This window comes from Suncus etruscus, chromosome X (assembly GCF_024139225.1).
Source record: "Suncus etruscus isolate mSunEtr1 chromosome X, mSunEtr1.pri.cur, whole genome shotgun sequence".
Lineage (NCBI taxonomy): Eukaryota > Metazoa > Chordata > Mammalia > Eulipotyphla > Soricidae > Suncus > Suncus etruscus.
In genome coordinates this window covers 128,019,837-128,044,970 of record NC_064868.1, presented here as the reverse complement: position 1 = coordinate 128,044,970, position 25,134 = coordinate 128,019,837, and the positions used below count along the sequence as shown (strand labels likewise).

The window sequence follows — 25,134 nt, the reverse complement described above, 5'->3', positions numbered from 1 at the left end:
ACTATAAAAACCCTGAGTCTCAGGGGGAAACTGTTTGTGGTTTTAGTTTTCCACAATTGAGCTACCTGCCTGCTGGCCTTAGTGTTAGGAGTGAAGGCTTGTGGTGGAATTTTCCTGGACTTGTACCACTCTCTTCAACTTTGTGTGGATTATTTTCTGTGCCAACATTGTTCCTGGACCTGCATCTCCCCAATCTTTTGGGACTGGGCCATGACACTTCTGCTTCAAACCTGTGATAGCAAAACTATGCCAACATGTGGTTCCACAAGACATCATAACTGTGTGGTCATAAATTCTAACTTATCTAAAATTTATCTAAAAAAACACCAGTTTTATGTCTCATTTTGGAAGGCATAATTATTAAGATTGCCCATATCTGTCAAAAGTGTTTAAGTTCATTTGATAAATTATATAATCACTCAACTTATGAGACTAATAAAATTAAATGGAACACTGAGACAAAAGAGGTGATCTTTGTGATAAGGAATGAAATGATCTCTGACAATAAATTGAGCTCAGATGAGTTAGGATAAATTGTTAAAGGACTTTGGAGGGAAAACAGAAGAGTGTAGAGGGTAAGAAACTTAGGAAATTTCTATTTACGATTTATCATTTACTATGTTCTGTTGTGGATCTAATTTATAGCAAGTAGATGAAAAAATATATTGTGAAAGAAAAAGAAAGGAAGGTGAAAGAAGAAAGAAAGAAAGAAAGAAAGAAAGAAAGAAAGAAAGAAAGAAAGAAAGAAAGAAAGAAAGAAAGAAAGAAAGAAAGAAAGAAAGAGAAAGAGAGAAAGAAAGAGAGAAAGAAAAAGAGAGAAAGAGAGAAAGAGAGAAAGAAAGAGAGAAAGAGAGAAAGAAAGAAAGAAAGAAAGAGAGAAAGAAAGAAAGAAAGAAAGAAAGAAAGAGAGAAAGAAAGAAAGAAAGAAAGAAAGAGAGAAAGAGAGAAAGAAAGAAAGAGAGAAAGAAAGAAAGAGAGAAAGAGAGAAAGAAAGAAAGAGAAAGAAAGAAAAAAGAGAGAGGAAGGAAGGAAGAAGGAAGGAAGGAAGGAAGAAAGAAAAGAAAGAAAGAAAGAAAGAAAGAAAGAAAGAAAGAAAGAAAGAAAGAAAGGAAGGAAGGAAGGAAGGAAGGAAGGAAGGAAGGAAGGAAGGAAGGAAGGAAGGAAGGAAGGAAGGAAGGAAGGAAGGAAGGAAGGAAGGAAGAAGAGAGGAGAGAAAGAAAGAAAGAAAGAAAGAAAGAAAGAAAGGAAGGAAGGAAGGAAGGAAGGAAGGAAGGAAGGAAGAAAGAAAGAAGAAAGAAAGGAAGAAAGAAAGTTTAAGGAAATAAATAAAGAAAGAAGAAATGATATTGGGGACTCACTTTTTAAATTCTACAAATTCTGTTAAAATTGTATAAAGGTGCTTTGAGGGAAGATTTAAAGAACAGTTACATAGAATCTAGATTTAGTGCTGTTTGTGGAGTATTATATACGGATTTTGAAACTTAATAATGAAAATATAAAATTTGTATCAAACAACGTATTTTCAATTTAATTTTAAAATGAATGCTGTATTTTTCTACTGGTAGATATTAGAGTACACAATGATGATGTATAGTGTGGCAAATATTTCTCCAGTGTCTTATAAATCATTTTTATAAAAAATATTTTATCAAATAACTCACACAAATTGTTGTGAGTTATCAATATAGACATTTTAAATAAAGTATACTTGAGACACTAAGACATTTACAAAGGAAATTTCTGCCAGCAGTAGTAGAAAGTCAAATATGAAGAAAAACACAAAACCTTTATCCAGAATAATTGGAAATGTACTTTTGAAAAAATTTACTATGGGAGTGTATATATTTGCAGGAGTAAAGCAAGGGAAGGGGAATAAATTCTTTTTGGGATGGTTTTCATGACCATTGCTGTGCTCTTTTAATAGTGATGTGAATAAATATATATTGAAGCGTTTAGTTAGAAATGGGATTTTTGCATCCTAAAGACTATACAGTGCTAGCTTATTTTGCTAATGGGAAGAGTTTTCACAAAATATATCTCATTTAGTAGACTTTTTAAAAAACTTTATTTATTGATTGGTTTCTGGACCACACCCAGCGGCGCTCAGGGGCCACTCTGGCTCTTCACTCAGAAATTGCCCCTGGCAGGCTGGGGGACCACATGGGATGCAGGGAATCGAACCATGTCCCTTCTGGATCGGCCTATGCAAGACAAACACCCTACTGCTGTGCTATCTCTCTGGCCCCCCCATTCAGTAGCCTTAAAGTTGGTAGAGTACCCAAAGCTGCTTCATATTCCCATGGTTACAGGCAGATTAATATAATATGACCGAACCATAGTTCTTACCATTCTTACCTATATGTCTTTGCATAAGTGAATTAAATTCTGTTTCTAAATTCCCTATTAAAATTAAAATGGTATGTTCTTGATATATTGTGAAAATGAAATAAGTGAGAACATCCTAAGAGCTTTGAACAGTGCCTGGTGCAAAAAATTAGTTTCTTGTACACGTTAGCTTTTTAATCACTCCTTCCTCTTTCATATCTTCCTTACACATAGGGAATGGCTTACACATAAAAAAAAAACAAATGTATAAACTCCTTTAAGTGTCTTAGGATTAAATAAAAGGAAAGGGTATGCCTTGAACAAACAAAGTTTAGAAGAAAGAAAAATTATGCCTGAATATAGCTAGGAAAATCATACAAATTCTAAGTCATTTCTAAATTCAGAATCCTGGAGATTTCCCCAAATTGCTATAAGTTAAGATCTTATGATCATGTCAGTTTATTTTCATATTTTCATCCTTTTAGAAAAGAAGTTTGCACATCATTTTAAACGTTTTCTCTATCTTGGCTTCAAACAAGGTTTAAGAGGATATCTACTACATTAAGAAGCAGTGCAATATATATGGTAATAAAATCGAGTGGTAAAAGTTTGAGTACTCAAATACAATCAGGTCTAGACTACCACATCAATTAAAGCAAAATAACAAGCATGGCAGAGAATGAAATTTCAATGATGCACATCTGTTTACTGCCTTGTCAATCTGTGAATGAAGGATAAGTCAATTTAATGCCCTCTTTTCATCACCTGGCTTCCTGACCCCATATAAAGTGGAGACAACTACTTGGAAGTAGTGGATCTGATATCAATACTCAAGTCACATGGGAACGTGCATATAGTCATTGCAACAATTTGCTTCATATATCTGGATAATTATATAAACCATCCACTTTTCCTGATTTACTGAAAATATGGTCTTTCTAATTGAAGAGTAGGTAATACTCAAATATGACCATTCTGACTGCTAGTTCCCATCTCTTATTTTTCTTTTTTCTTATTACCCAGTATATTTTTACTTTACTTTGATATTTTAATTCATTACTATATAAGTATCAAAATATAGAATTAATATGTTTAAAAATAAAAAATTAGGAAAGAAAATTACATCCTATGTCTTTTGTATTTACATGTCAAATCAAACTCTATATATACCAATCCAAAGTGAGTCTTATTATAACAATAAGAAATATCTGTCCACAAAATTATCACTGATAGAAAAGTTATATGATCACATGATTATAGGCAAAAAGAACCTTCAACAAAATCAATATTTAGTTAGAATGCAAACTCAGCATTTTTTCTCATTTTCATTTCTCTTTATAGTTTCACTTGGGGAATCAAATTAATTTCTGTAAACATTTTTTGGTTCTGAAGTCACATCCAAAAGTACTCAGTGGTAATTCTTGTCTCTGTACTCAGGAATTACTCCAGAAATTGCTTGAAGGACCATATGGAATTCTGGGGATCAAAGTTGGGTCAACCACATACATGGAAGAGGCTCTATCACTTTACTATGTCTCTGGCCCCATAAATTCTATAAATGTTCAAGTTCCTAAAACTATTCTATGGAGGAAAATGAGAATGTCTAGTAATGTTTCTGGCAATCATGACATTCTCTGAAGAATTTTAAAGGACAATATTTAAGGAAGAGTGACTTTAACTACTTGCAGTTTGCCTTCAAATTTTACATTGGGAACTTGTATTTTTTATAGAACCAAATTCATACACATACATAAACAATTTTCCAACTCCACAAACAGGATGAGGCATTAGTGATTCTGACAGAAGAACACAAATGATCAATTGAGAATAATAACTATTTATTTGTTAAGGTCAGAGGAATGAAAATCATTACTGTCTCATCCATACTCTTTGTAAGGAAGCATTCCATACATAAGAGACACATCAAGAACGAACATGATTACTTCAGAAGTTGAAAGACCTGGCATAGTTAAGAAATATACGAAGATGGACTCTGAGTATAAAGGATGGAGAGAAAAATGTATCTTGGAACATTTCCAGGGAAGAATATTTTTCTAGTTGTGCTTGAGAAGTAGGCAAAGGTGGAATTTCCCTAAGATGATCTCATTTACATGAACATAGATTAGTCACTCTTTAATTTTTATTTTATTAAATGTTGGAGTCCACCAGGCTGTGCTCAGGGGTTACTCCTGGCATTGCAATGAGGAGTCGCTCTGCGTGGACTCTGGGCACCATATGGGTTGCCAAGGATTGAATCCTGGTCAGCTACATGCAAGGCAAGCACCCCCCTCACAGTCCTTTAGCTCCAGATTGGATCATTGAGTTTTGAAAAAAGGCCACTAATGGTCACACTATTCTGTGGCTATGGAAAGGTTAGTGGTTTAAACACTTTCAAGTTGGAGGGTGAGTGTAGCAATCAATTTTAATGAATTAATCTTTACTTTTTAAAGAAGAATTTCCTTTTTACCAGTTTCTACCATGCTTCACCACCTCTTCTGTCATCATGACCAGAAGATGATAGTGTTTCTGCAGAAAATATGGGCAAATATGAAATCAACTTAGAGGCGAGGTTCTGTGTTTAGAGTCACTTTGATTTTCTCATTTTTCCTGGATTTTTAATGCATTGAAATGTTGTTAGATTTTGTCTTGTTTAATAATATATTATCAAACTGGAAATATTTCTCAATAAAAAATATATGACTGTCCTGTAGAAGACCCAGCTTCAGTTCTTCCTCAGCACCACACATACAACACAGAAAAACCTGAAATGTATCAACTCCTACGTCCTTTCACCAAAGACATTTTGGTTCTAGTGTGGAGAGATAGTACAGGGATTAAGACAATTGTTTGCCTTGTGCATAGCAGACTCTGACTTGAATATTGGTACATATATGGTCACCTAAGTATTTCAGGAGTGATCCCTGAGGAGATCAAGAAATAAGTCTTGAGAAATGCTACATGTTACCCCCCACAAAAATGTTTTAGTTCCATCCCCAAATGGCATTTAATATATAATTTTGCTACTTTAGGGCATTTAATATATAATTTAGCTACTTTAGAAATAAAGAGCTTTCATTGAATGGCTTGTCTTACAAACTGGAAGATTTCTTTTAAACAATTTTTCCACACTAAGTTACCTTGAAGAAAGAAGTTAGCATAACTATGTCAATTTTCATGAACATAAATTAAATGTTCTCTTTGGACCTATTACAGATGAGCTGTGTTGACTAAATAGTGAGTTTAGTTATTCCTTCCTAGCCAGGTCTCCTCCTGTAGTTCTGTCACGAATTTTTCATAACTGTGCTTCTCTTTCATTGTACTATAAATCCATATGATTAGGAGGCCTGGAATGAAGAGATGGTACAGCAGGTAAGACACTTGCCTTGAATGTGGCCAATCATATATGATCTCTGGCACTACATAGGTTACTCTGTTTCTGCTAGAAATAATTCTTGAGCACCTAGCCAGGAAGAACCCTTGAGCACAGTCAGGTGTGAACCCCAAACAAAAGAAACACAAAAATGACAACAGGAAAATAAACCCATAAGATGCTATATGCTTAATAATCTTCTAGGGAAGCAGAGGACAAAGAGTTGTCTTTTATAAGAGCTTCTTCTCAGCTCTTATAAAATAATACAAGAAAATGCTAAACTCTGGAACTAGACTGCTCTTGGAAGGAAAGAAGACTGATGAGGACTAGTGTTTTTAGGCAAGACTATTTGATGGTGGATGGGCCACACTTAGCAGATAGGTGTAAAAAAAAGAGTGTGTTGGTTGGTATCAGAGAAATAAGGATGAGTAGTAGGTTAAGGAAGGGTAATATTGTTCTACATAGGACTTTTCTTAAAAACAGCTTTCAGAACTGAGGTTGGAAAAAATGATAGAAAATGATAGTTACTGACCAGTAGGAACAAGTAAGTTAATTAAGAAGAAAAGCTTAGGGACAGGGATATAGTTTACATTGGAATGAAGAGTAGAAAGGAATCAGTATTTGTGGAGACCAGAGTGGTAGTCTTAGAAATCTATCTTTACCTACCTGACAGACCAAGTTCTTTAAGTGCCTGACTTATATAACATATTTTTGTAGCATATGGCGCAGCTGCAATTTATTTATGTATGGCCAAAGTGGTCATCAGGACTTAACCCTTGACTCTGCACTTAGGGATCACATCTGGCAGGCTTGGGGGATCCTATGAGGTGCCAGGGATCAAATTTGGGTGGGTAAGTCATCTGTGAGACAAGCACCCAAACTCACTGTATTATATCTCCAACCCTTGATTTTATATTTACTTAGGTCATTATTTGATAGATATCTGTCTTCTCAAAGAATCCACCAGAGCAGTTTCCATGTCTTTTTCATTCATCATTTATCTCAAGCAACAGTCTAATTTCTGGTACTTAGTCTTTGCTTGACAAATGTTTGATGAAGGAAGGTTAAACATTTAAGTTTTAGATATTTAAATATAAATATATAAGGTCAGTTCACACAAGAACCTTTGCAGGGCTATGACTAATGTAGGCCAGCTTGCTCAGTGGACTTTGAGAAAAGGATCTCAGGAGGAGACTTTGTCCTGTGCCATGGGCTAAGGAGACCCCATCAAGAAGAGAGGCAAAGTGTATGACATTTTTGTGCAGGTATGCTGTACACAATAAGAAGCTTCCAACTCAATGGACAAATTTACCAAACTCCAAAAAATGTTCGGAGAAATGGGAGACTATGAAGTCCAAGTTTGAGGATATCTGTATAGATATATATAAAGTGACAGGGGCCTCTATGATAGGAAGATCAAGAATTATATGCACATCTAAGTGTATAGTAAGTTGAAGGGCAAGAAGAGAGATTGTGGGGCCTGAGAGATAGCATGGAGGTAAAGCGTTTGCCTTGCATGCAGAAGGATGGTGGTTCGAATCCTGGCATCCCATATGGTTCCCTGAGCCTGCCAGGAGCAATTTCTGAGCAGAGAGCCAGGAGTAACGCCTGAGTATTGCCAGGTGTGACCCCTCCACGAAGAAGGAGCAGGAGGAGGAGGAGGAGGAGGAGGAGGAGAGATTGCAATGTACCAACAGTTGCCTCCATCTGCTTTCTTCCTATTTTATTCTGAACATCTTCACAGGATAAAGATCAAACACTCAAGGCTGTCTACTAAAGGTACTGCTTCCAAATTGGGGAAGATATAGCCTCAACAGTTAGACAAGGACAAACAGACCTATAAACAGAAAGCAGGGATGCTAAAGGAAAAAATATGAAAAGACTGTTGCTGCATCCTGTGCCAAGAGCACAAGTGAAATAGGAAAGGAGGGCGCAGGAGACCAACAAATTCAAAGAACAATGAACCACATGAGGAGGGAGAAGGAAAGATGATGAGGAAGAGGAGGAAGATGGAGAAAAAATGGCTAGACTGTAAGGATATGTATGAAGTGTGCGTGTCTGCTTGGGTAATTGTTTTGCTAAAAACGTGAATTCAAATGTTCAATATTAACTTCAGTATAAAAACTTGACAGATTTTTGTATAGCTGATGATAAAATTCATTGAAAGAAAATGTTTTAAAATGCAGGTTATAGCTTTTTGAGGTGCTACTACAGAGCTAGATTTTAAAGCTTCTGATGTTTAATGTTCTAAATATTTAATGATTTCGTTAATTTCTTGACTTGTATATGTTATTATAGAAAACTTGTAGGAGTCAGAAAGAGAAAGTTTAGGGATTTTAGAATGGTGCATTTTGTTTTAATAATACTTTGTACTAAATTATTTATATTAAAACAAAAGATGATCTTTGTTAGGAGTTAGATCGATGAATAAAGATGCGTAGCATGACCAGACTCTGAGGATTTTTGCCTGTGCCAATATACCTAATACATTTCTCTTCCTGGCATTACAGAATTTTTTGTAACATGAATAGCTCTTTAGTAGCCTAAGAACATGGCACTCCAGAGCCAGGCTCACCAGGTTTGAATCTAGCTCTACACTTAATACTGTGTATTCTTTTTTGCTCTACCACTCTGGCCCAATACTGTGTGTTTTTTTTGGGGGGGGGGTCACACTCTGTGGCACTCAGGGGTTACTTTTGGCTCTATACTCAGAAATCGCTCCTGGCAGGCTCGGAAGAACATTTGGGATGCCGGGGATCGAACAGTCTGTCCTGGATTGGCTACGTGCAAAGCATATGCTCTGCCGCTGTGCTATCTCTCCAGTATTTTAAGAACCTCTGTTTTCTTATCTGTGAAATAGGGATGATCATAGTTTTACTTTGTTGTAAGAATCAAACAAACTATAACACATTTATATGCTTACAACATCACCTGTAACATAGCAAACACTATAACACTATATATGTTTGTATATGATATATATATATACATATATATATATACACACACACACACACCACCTGCCAAAAGCAAATTTGTCTCTCAAAATAGCCAATGTTTTACTCCAAATACCTCTCCCTTATATAGAATCCAAGATAGACAGTAAATAGAGAGCAGAATTGAGGGCTGGAGCAATAGCACAGCAGTAGAGCATTTGCCCTGCATGTGGCCAATTCAGGACAGACTTGGTTCAATCCCAGGTATCCCATATGATCCCCAGAACCAGGAGTGATTTCTGATCACATAGCTAAGAGCATCACAGAGTATGACCCAAAATGAAAATAAAACAAAACAAAACAAATAAAACAACCCATAAACGATAAATGATAGAAGGAAGCTGGGAGCTGGGTGTGAGTTTGAATTTGAGGCATCCCCACAGAGAATGTGGCTGTAGAACAATTTCTGAAAATATTTTTCTTCTGACAAAATTTCCCTTACGGTTCTAGAGGTTGCATGCACTATACTTTCTACTTTCTAGCTAGGTGAGGTTTGCTCAAGTACCAGCAATGACACACATCCTACCAACATTCTCCTGACTGTCCTAGCCTCAAAGACATGTCTAAACAATTGAAACTGGAGCTGAGATACAGTCTATGGCTAAAATTTCTGCCTGACGAAGGAAGAAAGGCACACATTAGTGTTTGGTGACAGAGCAGATTTTGCTTCAATGCAAGCTTTGCAAGTTCAACACTTAAACCTTATTTCTTCTTTAGTATTTAGCCTGAGATTAGGGTGGCCTGAATTACAGAAGCAGGAAAAAGAATGCCTTGGTTCCATGCTTTATGTGTAACAATCTTATAAAAAAAAAAAAACATACCTTGTAAAAACATTTCTACTGAAAAAATTATTGAGGTGCTCACAAAATTAGAACTTCAAAAAAATTCCAACATGATATATGCTGAAATGCAGAAACCAGGAGCAGGAAAAATCCAATGATTATATGAAAGTGTAGGAATTTGTCATTATAGAAAAATATTTAATGAAGGAATATTTATCCAGGAGAAGAGATACAAAAGAAAAAATTAGAATTGTTAAGTGTGTTTGAGTCAGATATAGCAGGTAAGGTGTTTGACTTGCATGCGGCCTACTTGGTTTTGAGTCCCCCCACTACAAATGATACTCTAAATCTTGCCAGAACTGATCCCTCAGCGCAAAGCCAAGCATAAACCCTGATCATCAAAACATGTGGTCTCAAAACAAAAAACAAACAAACATTTCAAGTGTGGGAAGCAACAATTAGATTTTATCTTTTTTCCTGATGATATCATAAAATAAAGAGGGGCTGAGAAAGTTCAATTGATTGAATGAATATTTTGTATGAGGGAGGTCTGAGTGTAATCCCCAATACTGTATGATCTCCTGAGCACTGCCAGAAAGGACCTTTGAGCACAGAGTTGAGCATACTGCCAGTTGTGGCAGAATGAAGGAAAGAAAGAAAGAAGGAAAGAAAGAAAGAAAGAAAGAAAGAAAGAAAGAAAGAAAGAAAGAAAGAAAGAAAGAAAGAAAGAAAGAAAGAAAGAAAGAAAGAAGAAAGAAAGAAAGAAGAAAGAAGGAAGAAAGATGAAAGAAGGAAGAAAGATGAAAGAAAGAAAGAAAAGAGAAAAATGAAGAAATGAAGGAAGAAAGATAGATAAATGAAGGAAAGGAGGGAAGAAAGAAAGAAGAAAAAAAGAAGGAAGTAGGGAAAGAAGGAAATAAGGAAAGAAAGAAAGGAAGGAAGGACGGAAAGAAGGAAGGAAGGAAGAAAGAAAGGAAGAAAGAAAGAAAGGAAGGAAGGCAGGAAAAGAAAGAAGAAAGAAAGAAAGAAAGAAAAGAAAGAAAGAAAAGAAAGAAAGAAAGAAAGAAAGAAAGAAAGAAAGAAAGAAAGAAAGAAAGAAGAAAGAAAGATGAAGGAAAGAAAGAAAGAAAGAAAGAAAGAAAGAAAGAAAGAAAGAAAGAAAGAAAGAAAGAAAGAAAGAAAAGAAAGAAAAGGAAGAAATTAAGGAAGAAAGATAAATGAAGGAAAGGAGGGAAGAAAGAAAGAAGGAAATAAGGAAAGAAAAAAAAGGAAGGAAGGATGGAAAGAAGGAAGGAAGAAAGGAAGAAAGAAAGGAAGGAAGGTAGGAAAAGAAAGAAGAAAGAAAGAAAGAAAGAAAGAAAGAAAGAAAGAAAGAAAGAAAGAAAGAAAGAAAGAAAGAAAGAAAGAAAGAACGAAAGAAAGAAAGATAAGAAAGAAGAAAGATGAAGGAAAGAAAGAAAGAAAGAAAGAAAAGAAAGAAAAGAAAGAAAAAGGAAGAAATGAAGGAAGACAGATAAATGAAGGAAAGGAGGGAAGAAAGAAAGAAGGAAAAAGAAGGAAGAAGGGAAAGAAGGAAGGAAAAAGTGGGAGGGAGGATGGAAGGGAGGGAGAAGGAAGAAATGAAGAAGAAAAGGAAGAAGGAAAAAATAAAGAATGAAGGAAGAAAAGAAAACCTGTTAGCCAATTCTATTAACATATAACTACCTTTCAGCTCAATGAATTAAGCATATAGTAGATAATCAAGTAATCTTTTGATTACATGGAAGGAAAGAGAAGATAATTAAAATACCACCAGAAAGAAAACAGGAAAAGTGAGGAATATAGAAGACTGCTAATAGGAGAAATTAAATGCAATTATGTTTGATTCTAGAACCTAGTGGAACACAAAATGGGTTGAAGGGCTTGAGAAGCTGAGAATTCCATTTTATCACACACATTTTTATTTATAGATCTGTATTTACAATGCTGTCAGTGAAAGATTCATTTCTACATTGTTCCAACAACCCACTAACCACCAGAGTGGCTATTTCCCAATGCCCCAAGGACATATCAAGTCCACCCCCTTACCCAGATTAGTTCAGTTTTGTAGACAAATTTTCTAGTTCTGTTGCCTTTGACAATTTGGATAACTCTATTTTGGCTATAATTTGAGATCATTCCTGGCTTCCATTTTTCTTTTATTGAATATGGAATCATTTTACTGTGGGATATAAAAATACATCCCTAAATTTGCCCTGCAAATTAAACAATGGTCACATCATTTCTATATAGGGTCCATTCTTACCTTTTTTGTTTTTGCCTTTGAATTTATTTCAAACTTGCATATACTTAGGTCTGGTCTGGTTCTCAAGAGACTATGTAGTGCCAGGAATTGAACCTGGACCTCCCATATGCAAAACACATGTTCCAGCCCATTGAGTTATTTCCCAATGCCATTGCTTTAAATCTGTGTGTAGACATCCTGAATTTTATAACATATTAATCAAAAGACAAACCAGAAGAAATGTAGAGATATAAAGAGAGTAACTTTTATATTATATGGCCCATGTCTATTTGGCTTGTTGTTTTATAGATGGTAGCCCTTTAATTTAGTGTTTTATTTCTTACTGCTATAAATGAGAGAAACACTGAGAATGAAGGCTACCAAAGAAAATTTTCTTTTCTGAGATACTGGATATGTAGTTTCTTTACTTTTAAGTTCTATTACTTAGCATGCCAGCACTTATGTTGGGGATAGAGGACACCTACCTCTGCACATCCTGCAGCAGGAATCTGGAACCGAGACGGGGTACAGACATGTTAACTTGGGACACGTCTTGAGACCACAATACACACTTCCTTCCTGCCAAGGAAAAACAAGAGTTAAGGTCAGAGTCTCTGGGAGAGGTGTGATGTAGTATCAGACTGGGGTGGTTTATGAGGAGCTCAAAACATGTCCGTCCCCACTGCTCTCTCTTAATCAACTCTAGGTAATTAGTACAATTTATCATTCATTCTTTATTACTTATTATGACAGAGAATTGGCTATTATAATGGAGCACTGTGGTCCAAGATGATAATATAAGGATTTCCCTGGATCTTCAAACCATCAACTCTATTCTTGCTTCTCTCTTCTCTATTCATTTCATCCCATTGTTCTATTTGTACCTTAGCTAAATGTTGGGCATTTCACAGAACCAGGGTTAGTGTTGTTTTATCTGCCTCCATAACATCATATTCTCCCAAACCAAGGATGCAATCTCAGGAGTAATGTAAAACCTTCCTTATTAAGGGAAAATATGTTTTAACACCTCTAGGGGATGCCTGAAACTATGGATATATTATGTTTCCCATATACATATACATAATAAGGTTTAAATTTTAAATTAGTAAGTGATTAACTATAGTAATAATGTGTCAATCATAACAACATATTGTCATCTAAGTTATATCAACTTGTCAATTCTCTCCCCTACTTCCTTCCCTCTCCCTCTCTTTATATTAAGTATCTAACAGTACAGAATAGTTTTTATTATGTTTGACTGTGGGTAACTGAAACCATGGCAATCGAGAAAGTAGATAAGACAAAGAAAAATACTGTACAATACTATTTCTGAATTAACAGCTTATTTTGCACAAAGCAAGAGTGTGGATCAAATTTATTTGCTAGTGGTTATGTCTTTGAATAAATAATACTCATTTTCTAAAATTCTATGTTTCAAACATTTTTCTTTTTGTAAATTTGATCTTATTTCTTAGAACTGTTTTCTGTGGTGGGGAGGAATCCTAAAAATCATTAGGAAAATGATGCTGCAGACCAATTCCCAAATTTTTGAGGTCCTATATTTTAAATAAATATACCTAAAGGAAGAGATTCTATTACATTGTCAATCCAATATTTATTGCTCGTTAAAGGGAAAAGAGTTGTTTTACATCTAAATTCATTCCCTCAGAATCAATTTAATCACCCATTTCACTCTATTTTCTGGTCCCTTATATTATGTTCTCTGGACTACATAATTAGATGAAGATATAATCAATGTACTTTACCTCCAAAGTATAACCATTTCTTTTGACAAGTAATGTCACAGAAATAATCATGAGCAAGTATTTGTTGAGAATTTTCTCATTGCAAGGTACCAGGAATAAGCTGAATAGAAAATAGCTTCAAAGATGGAAAGCAGGATACACCCATTATTCAGTGAAGTGAAATGAGTGGTTCTAATGGTGCTAACGGCTTCACCACCCATAGATCACCAAGGCTTCACATCATGGTTCCTTAAAATGAAGGTTTTGATAATTTACCTATTATATAAAAGAGTGCAGGTCAAAAATCACCAACCAGCTCATCTTGATTCATTTAACAGTCTGCAAGTCAAGTTTAGGATACAACTAGATCTGACCTTTTCAACAGAATTGTTCAGAGATGATTGTCAGTTATGTTTATGATTTAGATAAAATTCATTTTATATTCAAATGCCCTACAATGTATACTCAAACTAAAAGAACAGCTACGAAGGACCTTATTTTATTTGGTTCCAGGCTAGCAGAGACACTAAAATGAAGATCTTACCGAACAACTGCACTGGGTGCATTGATTGGTTTGCTGGTTCTGAAAGAGTCCTTCGGCCACGAACAGTTCACCATGTTGATAGGTGGTCCCATTATATTCACATGACTTGCTGGTCACAATATTGTTCACGGGAGGTAAAGAGTCTTCTGGGGCAAGGTAGAGAAAAATCACACAATTATTGAGAGTGTTGCAAATAATTTTAGGAGCAAAAACAGCAGATGGTGCTATATTATATTAAGGAAGTTAAATTCAGTGGATCATGACTTGATGTGTTAGGAAAACAGTCAAACAAGAATAGCAGTTGAGATGGTCACCTAGCATTCTGGCAGTCGTTGAGTATTTATTGTTACTATATACCAAGCTTTGTGATAGGTGCTATCACAATAATCAAAGCTTCTGATTTGATGGAATTAACAGTCATAGATAAAAATTAACTAGTTCGAGCTGGAGAAATAATACAACATGTAAAGCATGTACAATCATCTGAGGTTAACTTGCGTCTGATTCCTGGCACAACATAGGTTCACCCTAGGGATCAAAAGAAATCCCTGAACACAGAACCAGTAAGAAACCCTGGGCACTGTGACAAAAACCAAACTAAAACAAAAGAAACCAAACCAAAATTAACTTGTCAGAAAGGCATCATAAGAGTAATAATGTAATACAAGTATTATCATAGTCATACTCTACAATTGACAGTACCCCTCAATATTTTATATCACTTAGTGTGACTGCATACCTTCATCAAGAAGGTCCTTTCCTCATTGTTTTTCTGTTTATTAACCTTAGATTTTGTGCCAAATGCAGCTGTACTTGGAGTTTACTCCAGACTCTGTGCTTAGGAATCACTTTTAGAGGAAGTCTTGGAAACATATAAAGCCAGATATTGAATATGGGCCAGTCTCGTGCAGGGCAATTGCCTTAAACCCTTAATATCTCCTTTTATCCCTCGATTGCAATTTTCAAAAAGTGTTTCTATATTGTTATTATAGATCCTTATAATAACCCTGTGGAAAATGAAAGGAAGTTTCTTATCTTAATTTTTTATGTGCTGGGAATAAGCCTCTGAAGTTGAGTACATTTTCTGTTGACATACATGTAGTCTTGTGAAGCCAGAGAGATAGCACAGTAGTGGGGGGCGTTTGCCTTCCACGTGGCCAACCCAAGATGGACCTGGTTTCAATTCTTAGCATCCCATATGATACTCTGAGCCTTTCATGAGTGATTTCTGAGTGCAGAGCCAGGAGCAACCCCCATACTCCCTCCCCAAAAACAACCCACCAAAATAAAACTCAACGGTAGTCTTGTAAGGGAGAGGGCTGAAATCTCATTTCCTAGCCTTAAATTTTATCTTTTTTCAAAATATAGTACTTGTCCATGTTTGGCTTTTTAGAAATGGGACTTTGCCCTTTAGGTTACTTTTCTTCTTGGAGTCTAGTACAGACTCGAAATGTGATAAAAACAATTAAAAATAAAAACAGAATAACAAAATATTTGATTATTTATTTACTATATGTCTCAAGAAGTCTTTTCACTGGACTTCCTTAAAACACATACTTTGATTTCAAACACATACGTGCACACACACAAAGACACACAATTACAATAAACAAATTCCCAAATTAAACTAATCACTTTATATAAATTATTGATAGATAAAAGCAGTGTTTATGTAGTTCCTGCTATATGGCTTGCTTTTCAAGCATGTGATCTCTCTTGAACAAGTATTTTTATCTTTCTGTTTTTAAAATTAATATATTTATTTAAAAACCTTGATTACAAACATGATTGTGGCTCGGTTTCAGTCATGCAAAGAACACCCCCTTCACCAATGCAACATTCCCATCACCAATGTCCCAAATCTCCCTTCTCCACACCTCACCCCCGCCTGTACTCTAGACAGGCTTCCTACTTCCTTCGTTCATTCACATTGTTATGATAGTTATCAATGTAATTATTTCTCTAACTGCACTCATCATGCTTTGTGGTGAGCTTCATGTAGTGAGCTGGAACTTCCAGCCCTCTCTTTTGTTTCTGAAAATTATTACAAGAATGTTTTTTATTTTTCTTAAAAACCCATAGATGAGTGAGACTATTCTGTGTCTATCTCTCTCCCTCTGACTTATTTCACTCAGCATAATAGATTCCACGTACATCCATGTATAGAAAAATTTCATGACTTCATCTCTCCTGATGGCTGCATAGTATTCCATTGTTTATATGTACCACAATTTCTTTAGCCATTTATCTATTGAAAGGCATCTTGGTTGTTTCCAGAGTCTGCCTATTATAAATAGCGCTGCAATGAATACAGTTGTGAGGAAGGGATTTTTGTATTGTATTTTTGTGTTACTAGGGTATATCCCTAGGAATTGTAGAGCTGTATCGTATGGGAGCTCAATTTCCAGGTTTTGGAGGAATCTCCATATCGCTTTCCATAGAGGTTGGACTCGGCAGCATTCCCACCAGCAGTGAAAAAGAGTTCTTTCTCTCCACCAGCACTGATTGTTCTCATTCTTTGTGATGTGTGCCAATCTCTGTGGTGTGAGATGGTATCTCATAGTTGTTTTTATTTGCATATCCCTGATGATTAGTGATGTGGAGCATTTTTTATGTGCCTTTTGGCCATTTGTATTTCTTTTTTGTCAAAGTATCTGTCCATTTATTCTCCCCATTTTTTGATGGGATTAGATGTTTTTTCCTTCCCAGGTCTTTCTAAGTGAGTTCCATCCAATACAAACTACCTGGCTTCATATAGACAATCTCTGTTAGAAGCGAGTAAAAGAAGAAAAATCAGGAGAATAAAGTGGTATTGTATGATTAGATAGAAAAATTCCCATCAGTCAAACCATTTTGTGATAGACAAATTCTACTTAAATAAGTTTTTTATTTAATCAAAATTATGTCAGGTACAAATGAGACAGTACATCAAGGAAGGGGCTTTCCTTTCTAGTAGACTACTTCTGTTTAATCCCTAGTACCACACATGGTACTTTGGGACCACAGGAGTAATTTGTGAACGCAGAGCCAGATGTAAACCCTGAAAGCCAATGGGCATGGCCCCAAAGGGGAGGTAAAAATATTAAAGTAACTTCATGCAAAATACTTTCAGTGGAAGCATTAACTTGTTTTTATGGACTGTATAGACTACCGGACCTGACATTAAAGCCTATTCATCTACTTAACTAAGAGATGAAAGACAACAATGAGAGGAAGATCAAATAAACTTAAAGAAATCATTTATGGTCATACTCAATCCTACCTTGACATTATAAAGTTATATTGATATCTTCCATTTGGTCTTATTAATACTTTTAATATCATTAATATTATGTGTTGGTCAAATTTTATAAAAATAAAGTCACTGACACCCCAAAAATATTTGGTCACACAGCTACTCATGGGAAATCCAAGTCAGAAATCCAACTCAAATTTCTAGGTCTTTTTATAGAGCTAGCATTACATTTGGGAGATAAAAAGGAAATAAATTCCTCAGTTATTTGAGGACCAAATAGAGATATCTGAACTTCAGTGTTAATTTCAACATTATTTATAACTTCAAAAAATATTAAAATGATCTAAGTGTCCTGGAAAGATAAAGAAATTGTATATACAGTGAAACACAAATATATAATATTATTGTCTAAAAAGAAAAACCCTCTATATACTAAGTAAAGAAAATTATGCTATTTGAAGTAAAAAAAACACCAAAAAGGAAAACTGCATGATTTTTCTTACAAAAATAAATAAAAAGTTAAATACATAGATACAGAAACTAGAATAGTGTTTATGAGAAGTAAAGAGGTATAGGAAATGGGGTTGTGATTACACAAATTTGCAATTGTGTGAAATAAATAAGTCCAGAAACAACGCATATAGAAAGATGACTATAGCAGAAATCATCTTGAATATTGGTTTCTGGTGCTCAAATCATGCACAAAATGATCATTTATTGAGATGATATATCAGTTAGTTTGACTTAATAATTGTTCTATTATATTTATATCATATCATGTTTTACAGATTAAACATGTGTAATTTTAATTAAAATAAGGAGTATTTTTATAATCTCGGAATAGAATAATTTCTTTATAACTCCAGCTATGAGCTATGATTCTCCAATGAGACTTATTTCATCATAATATCACTACTCACAACCTTGTACATGCCTCTTTATTTCTCTAGATCTGTTTTTCTATATCAAAATGGCACACAGGATTCAAAGTTCTCTCATATATTTAGTGGCTGAACATAGTATGTATAGAACTACAAAAGAGAAACCTCCCCAAACCTGACCCTCTCCTTTCCCAGAATTTCCAAGGTGGACTTCTGACCAATTTTCCTTGAAAAGTATTACCGATTAAAGCTGGTTGAAAATAAGTCCAAAGTAGAACTTGCTCCACGGGTATTTAGGGGAACACTACAATAAAAATGACCAGGCTGCGTGACTTCAAGCCTCCACTATTTCCTCCTTGTCCTGTAAACTTTCACACAGCACTCTGAGGAAGGTCATGGTAGTGTCTGTAGACAAGCACTAACAACTTGTCTATGGTTATATTGTAAAATACTTGGCTTCTTCCTCCATTGAGCACTTAAAAATATCTACCTTAAAAGTCTTTTTACCACTTTTTATTTCACTGAAGCCTAAAATGCCATCACTGAAAATCTATTCCATTGTGCTCTATGATTGACCATTCTTCAGTAAGATATTATAATCAAAACTTTGGGAGAGACTTATAAATAACTTCCCCACTGGCTTTTTCCTATTCTACACCTTAGAGTAACAGGCAAATTTTACCAAGAAAATTGTGTCTGTCCCACTTATGACAGTATATTGTTATTTTCACTTCTAGAAATTCCCCCTTTTCTGAACTTCTGAAATCCAAAATCCCTATACTAGTTGTTCTCCTCTGTGCTAGTGGGGACATGGTGAAGAAGGAACTCTAATGTACTACTGGTTGAAATGTTGTATATATCAGCTCTTATCAAACATATTGTGGATATTTCTCAAAAATAATAATAAAGCTATGATATAACATAGTAGTCCTACTTATGTACTGCTTGGGTCTACCAACAATATGCAAAATATTTATTACTAAAGATAAAATTTTATATTTTTAAAATTAATTCAAAAAGATATATGCACATTTATATTCAATGTGACACAATGCAATAGAAAGGCTAAAGAAACATCCCAGGTTCCCAAAGACACAAGTGTGGCTAATGAAATTAAACTTAATGCAATACTACTCAGATACAAGAAATCATGAAATCATGCAATTTGCTGCAATATAGATAGAACTGGAGAATTTTACGTTAAGTGAAGTAAATCAGAACATGATAAAAACACTGAATGTTTACACTAATTTGTGGTGTATAGAATAATATGTCTAGGAAGTGGTAGGTAGCAAAAATGGCAGAAAACTATCTCCAGATTATAGAAACAAAAATGCCAAGTAATAGAATAATCAATAGTGAAAAGAAGGGAGAGAAGGTCTAGAAATAACAGAGGCAATGATCAGGTAAAACTGAGTCCCTGCAAGGTAGATCAAGGTATCTATATATCCAAACTACTAGATTTAAAAATACTCTAACTTGGGAACCAACATCAACAACTAAATTTTAGAATAGAACTGTAAATAAACAAATTGAGAGCAAAGGTAAAATGGGTCAAATTCTGTAGAGATGGGGACATGATGTGAAGGAAATGGAGATGGAACACCATATGACTGAAAACATTTGTAAATAATTACATAAATTAGTGCCCAAATAAGAGAAAAAATACTAAATCACCGTCTTGGGCCATGTAGAACTTATACAAAGGCAGATTTCCAATATAAATGGTGGACAGACAGAACCCTGGAGGGGGTCCACTTGTGACTCAAAGAAGCCATTTCACCCCAGGTCAATGCACCCCAAAAAGAGAACGGCATATCTGCTCTGCTCCACAGCTGAGCAAATCTTCTAATCAATGAACCATACCAAAAGTCATAAAAAACACCACCATACTGTAACAGTAATAATTGGAAAGCAATAATGAAGCCCATCATGCTTAGTGAATAAAGATGGTAATTCTGAAGACACAAATACTATCAGCCACTGATATCTTTCCAGATTAGGACTTTATGAAGAAAATGTAAAAGATGTTCATGGAACTCAAAGAAACCATGGAGCAGATAGCCAATGAGACGTAAGAAGATATGAGATTGAAATGAAACATAAAACTTCAAACAGAATCAAAGAGGAAACCGGAAGCCAGATATCTGCCCGCCCTCCTCCCCATGCACCTCCCCCCTGGATTACTGAGGGAAGGGGGAAGCCTGAGGACCCCTAAGAGTCCACCTAAACCCACTTCTGGCACCCAGGGAAGGCCTGGAGTCAGGGGAGAAAGAGGGGGACAGCTGGAAGCCTGCCAAGCCTCCCAGCACTCCCCCAGGCTAGGGAGAAGGCCTCCGGCATGGGACTTCCCCAAACCCCATACCTGGCAAGAGCTGGCCTCTGACTCCAGGCTTTCCCTGGGTGCCAGCTCAGATGGCCAGAAATGGGTTCAGGTGGACTCTTAGGGGTCCTCAAACTTCCCCCTTCCCTCCATAATCCAGCGGGGGAAGTGCATGGGGAGGAGGGCGGGCAGATATCTGGCTTCCGGTTTCCCCTTTAAATCTGGAGGCCAGCTCTTGCCAGGTATGGTGTTTGGGGAGGCCCCATGCTGGAGGCCTTCTCTCTAGCCTGGGGAGTGCTGGAATGCTTGGCAGGACCCCAGCCATCCCCCTCTTTCTCCCGTGGACTCCAAGCCTTCCCTGGGTGCAGGTCCAGGTGGACTCTATAGGGGTCATCAGGCTTTCCCCCTACCTCTCCCTATGCTAATGGCAATGTGTTTTGGGAAGAGGGTGGGCCATTCTAGCACTGGTTTATGTTGGGACAGTCACTGGGAATTTTTTCTCCTTGGTCTCCTATTGATATTATTGTATGCATATAGTTTATATATGCATAATATTCATCTTGTATTGTGACCATTATACTGCCTTACAAAGCTCATTTCTAATCTTTTACTGCCTCAGTCCCAACCTTTATTTTCCCCCATCTACCCATGTAGGTGCAGCTCATGACATGAAGCTCACCACATAGAGTGATGAATGCAGTTAGAGAAATAACTATACTGAAAACTATGATGACAATGTGAATGAATGATAGAAATAGAAAGCCTGTCTCGAGTACAGGTGTGGGGGGTGGAGGAGGGAGATATGGGAAATTGGTGGTGAGAATCTTGCACTGGTGAAGGGGGTGTTCTTTACATGACTATAATCATACAACTACAATCATATTTGTAATCACGGTGTTTAAATAAAGATAATTAAAAACACACTTCAAACAGAAATTACAGAACTGAAAAAACTTGGTAGGCAAAAAGGAAAACTTACTTGATGGCCTCAGCAGCAGAGTAACTGCTGTTGAAAACAGAATCAGTGAGCCTAAGATGAGTTGCTTAACACTTCCAGACAATAGCAGAAGTTTGAAAAGAGTCTTAAAATAAGTACGCAGAAGATGGAAAAATCCTTAAAATATATGAACAGATGACAACAGAACTTTGAGATAAATATAATGAAACAAAAGAATCACGAGGGTTGCAGAGGGTTGGAAAGAAAACCTATAAGATGCAACAGTTCAAGACTCTGCAAATTATAAAGAAATGAAGAGTGCAAAAAAATAACCCAAGGCACATCCTAGTCACAAGGATGAAAACCACACACATATATGTATATATACGTATATATAATATTAAAGCAGCAAGATCAAAAAGGAAAATACATGCAAAGGAACATCCTTAAGATTTATAGCAGCAAACCTCCAGGCCAAAAGGCAGTGTTGATATGTAGTGAAAAAACTCAATGAAATGAGTTCTTCATCAGGAATACTTCACCCAACCAGACTATCATTCAGTTGGAAGAAAGGATACACTGCTTCATGCTTAACAAGAAAAGAGATCCAATCCCCATACAAAAATGGCAAGAAAAAGTGTACATACATTTTTCTGAAGAATTAAAAATGGCCAACAGTCATCTGAATAAATGCTTCATATCATTAATCATCAGGGAGCTACAAATTGAAACTACAGTGAGTTATCATCTCACACCAGAGACTGACACATTGCAAAGAGAAGCAGAACAACCACTGCTGTCACTGATTCAGGGAAAAGTGACTCTGATTCACTGCTGGTGGGAAAGTCAACTGGTTCAGCCTTGTTTGGAAAACAAAATGGATGTTCCAGTCAAAACTAGAAACTGTGGGCCCAGAGAGATAGCACAGCAGCGTTTGCCTTGCAAGCAGCCGATCCAGGACCAAAGATGGTTGGTTCGAATTCCGGTGTCCCATATGGTCCCCCGTGCCTGCCAGGAGCTATTTCTGAGCAGACAGCCAGGAGTAACCCCTGAGCACCGTCAGGTGTGACACAAAAACCAAAAAAAAAACACAAAAAACAAAAAAACTAGAAACTGAGCATCCAGTTGACACAGAAATACTGCTAAAATAAAAACAACTCAAGGCACATCTTAGTCACAGTAATGAATATCAAAAATAGGGATAGAATACTGAAGACAGCAAGATCAAAATTGGAAATTACATACAAAAGAGCTTCTTTAAGATTTACAGCAAATTTGTCACAAGGAATCCTCAAGGTCCAAAGGCAGTGGTGAGATATAGTGACAAAACTGAATGAAATAAATGCTTTGCCAAGAATACTTCACCCAGCCAGACTTGCATTCAGGTTTGAAGGAAGGATATAAAGATTCATGGAAAAACAACAGCTTGGAGAATCTATAGACATAGAAAAACCTTAAAAGACTAACTAAAAGGTCTACTTTAAGACCAACAGACACATCAAACTGCTACAAAAATATGAAATTAAATCACATCACAATCATCTCTCTCAATGTCAAATATACAAGAGTGTCAAAATGGATCAAATAACTGAATCCAACATTTTTATTGTTGCTTGTTTGTTTTGGGGTCACACCCAGCAGTACTCAGGTTATTGGTTGCCAGATATTGAACCCAGGTAAACCACATACAAGCCAAATACCCTACCTGCTCTGCTATTGCTCTGGCCCCTATGAATGTTTTGCTGCCTACAAACAAATATGAATAATAAGAATACACATGGACTCAAAGTCAAGGTTGGAGAACAATCAAGCAAACAACCCTTTTAAAAGGCTTGGTTGGCCATACTAATATAAGACTACACAGACTGTTTACTTAAAATCTATAAAGGACATATATGGACTTTTCTTAAAAATTAAGTGATATGTACAACAGGAAGTAATCACACTCCAAAACATATATTCACCCAATGTGGTACCAGAAAAATAATTTAAAACAATAGTTGGCAGATTGGAAGAAAAGTATCAAAGGCAACATGATAATAGTGGGAACCATCAACATATATATGTATACATGTATACATATTTATATATATATATACATACATGCATATATGGCTAACCATCTCCCAGAAAACTGCAAACAAATTTTTCTCCCATACACATCGGTCATTCTTCAGGATAGAAAGCATTCTTCAGGATAGAAAGACACACCTCCATAAATAAAGGGGAAAATTGTATGAACTACCTTCTCAAATTATAATGCACTGAAATTGGAAGTAAAATATAAACTGACAGAGAAAAATCTTTAGCATCTGGCGATTAAACAACTCTCTACTGAACAAGTGGGTCAGAGATGATATCAAAGAGGAAATCAGAAGATTCCTGAAAACAAATGAGAATCAAGACATGAATTATCAGAATTTGTAGGTCACAGCAAAGTGAATCTAAGAGGAAAATTTATAGCTTTGCAAGTATTCATCAGGAAAGAAGGGGGCTACATAAATAACTCAATGACACAGCTTATAAAATTGGAAAGTGATCAACTAAATGAACCACATTTAGTAAAATGGAAGGAAATAATAAAGCTTAGAGCATAAACTAATGAATTGGAGTTCTAAAAAATTAGAAAGATCAGTGTAAGTAAGAGATAGTTCTTTAAAAATATAAGCAAGATTGGTAAAACACTAGCAAAACTCACAAAAAAGAGAAACTTAATAAACCAAATTAGAGATAAGGCTGAGATTACTACAGATTATATGGAAATTCAAAGGGTAATCAGAGACTAATTGAGAAACTCTATGCCACAAAACAAAAGAATCAGGAAGAAAAGATAAATTCTTGGACTTTTATAACATCTAAATTTGAACCAAGAAGATCTAGCATATCTGAACAGAGCCATCACTACAGACAAAAGGGAAATGGTAATCAAAAGTATTCTCCAGGGACCCCAAGCCCGAGCACTTGTTTACAATACAGGGATATCTCTCACCTTGAAAATATGTCATGCAGACCCAACTTAGACCCCAGGTGATTAGACACCATCCGTCCAGCCTTGAACCCTGGATCCCAGACATAGAAACGACAAAGTTCTTCACAACAGCTATGGGAAACAAATCCCAACCGGGACATCCTTAATACTGCTGGGCCACCAACAAGTGCCAGCTCTAATATGATATCCTGACAATGAGGAAGAGCAGGTTATCCTACCTCACCAGTTAACGTAACACACAATTAGAAGACTTGTCACCCTTTGGTCGGTCCAAAAGCCAAGATCACGATTTACAGATTACTGGCTACTAGAACCATGACTGGACTGTATATATCTTGGGACCAATAAAAAAGCCCCAGTATAGGGTTTGAATTACGACGTGCACAACAACCATGATCCCCAGTTCCAAAGGTCTAGCTGAGACAATTGCAACGGAATGGGGCTTCTGGAAACACAATGAAAGATGCTATCCTAGGTTCCATCCTAGGATCAGTGCAAAGACCAAGACCACCAACCACAGAAGGATTAAAATGACACTGAGGGAACAGAACTTCTAGAACGACAAAGAAAGACTTCATAAATCCCACTCCTGGACCTGTGCAGATACTGAGATTTCTAGATACAGAGGTCTGATTTTATCACCCAGGAAGGAGCAGAAGCCTTCCAAACACCACAAAAGCACCAAGGGAAGAGTAAATGAACCTGAACAGAGTCTATAGTTAATCCCATGACAATATACTCCAA

General features: G+C 36.1%; 1 protein-coding gene across 5 annotated transcripts in view; it reads right to left on the bottom strand.

Annotated features, from left to right (window-relative positions):
- CHRDL1 (chordin like 1) overlaps positions 1–25,134 on the bottom strand; it is a 174,195-nt gene that overhangs the window by 54,874 nt on the left and 94,187 nt on the right. For 2 of the 5 annotated variants that reach the window (XM_049767595.1, XM_049767598.1), the window contains exons 4-5: positions 14,026–14,171; positions 12,222–12,315 (exon numbers count right to left, since the gene is read on the bottom strand). The exons of 1 other annotated variant lie outside the window; for it this stretch is intronic. In XM_049767595.1, the coding sequence (XP_049623552.1) occupies positions 12,222–12,315; positions 14,026–14,171 (240 nt within the window). The remainder of the gene's footprint in view (positions 1–12,221; positions 12,316–14,025; positions 14,172–25,134) is intronic. 2 more of the 5 variants (XM_049767596.1, XM_049767597.1) reach the window with 1 other exon arrangement.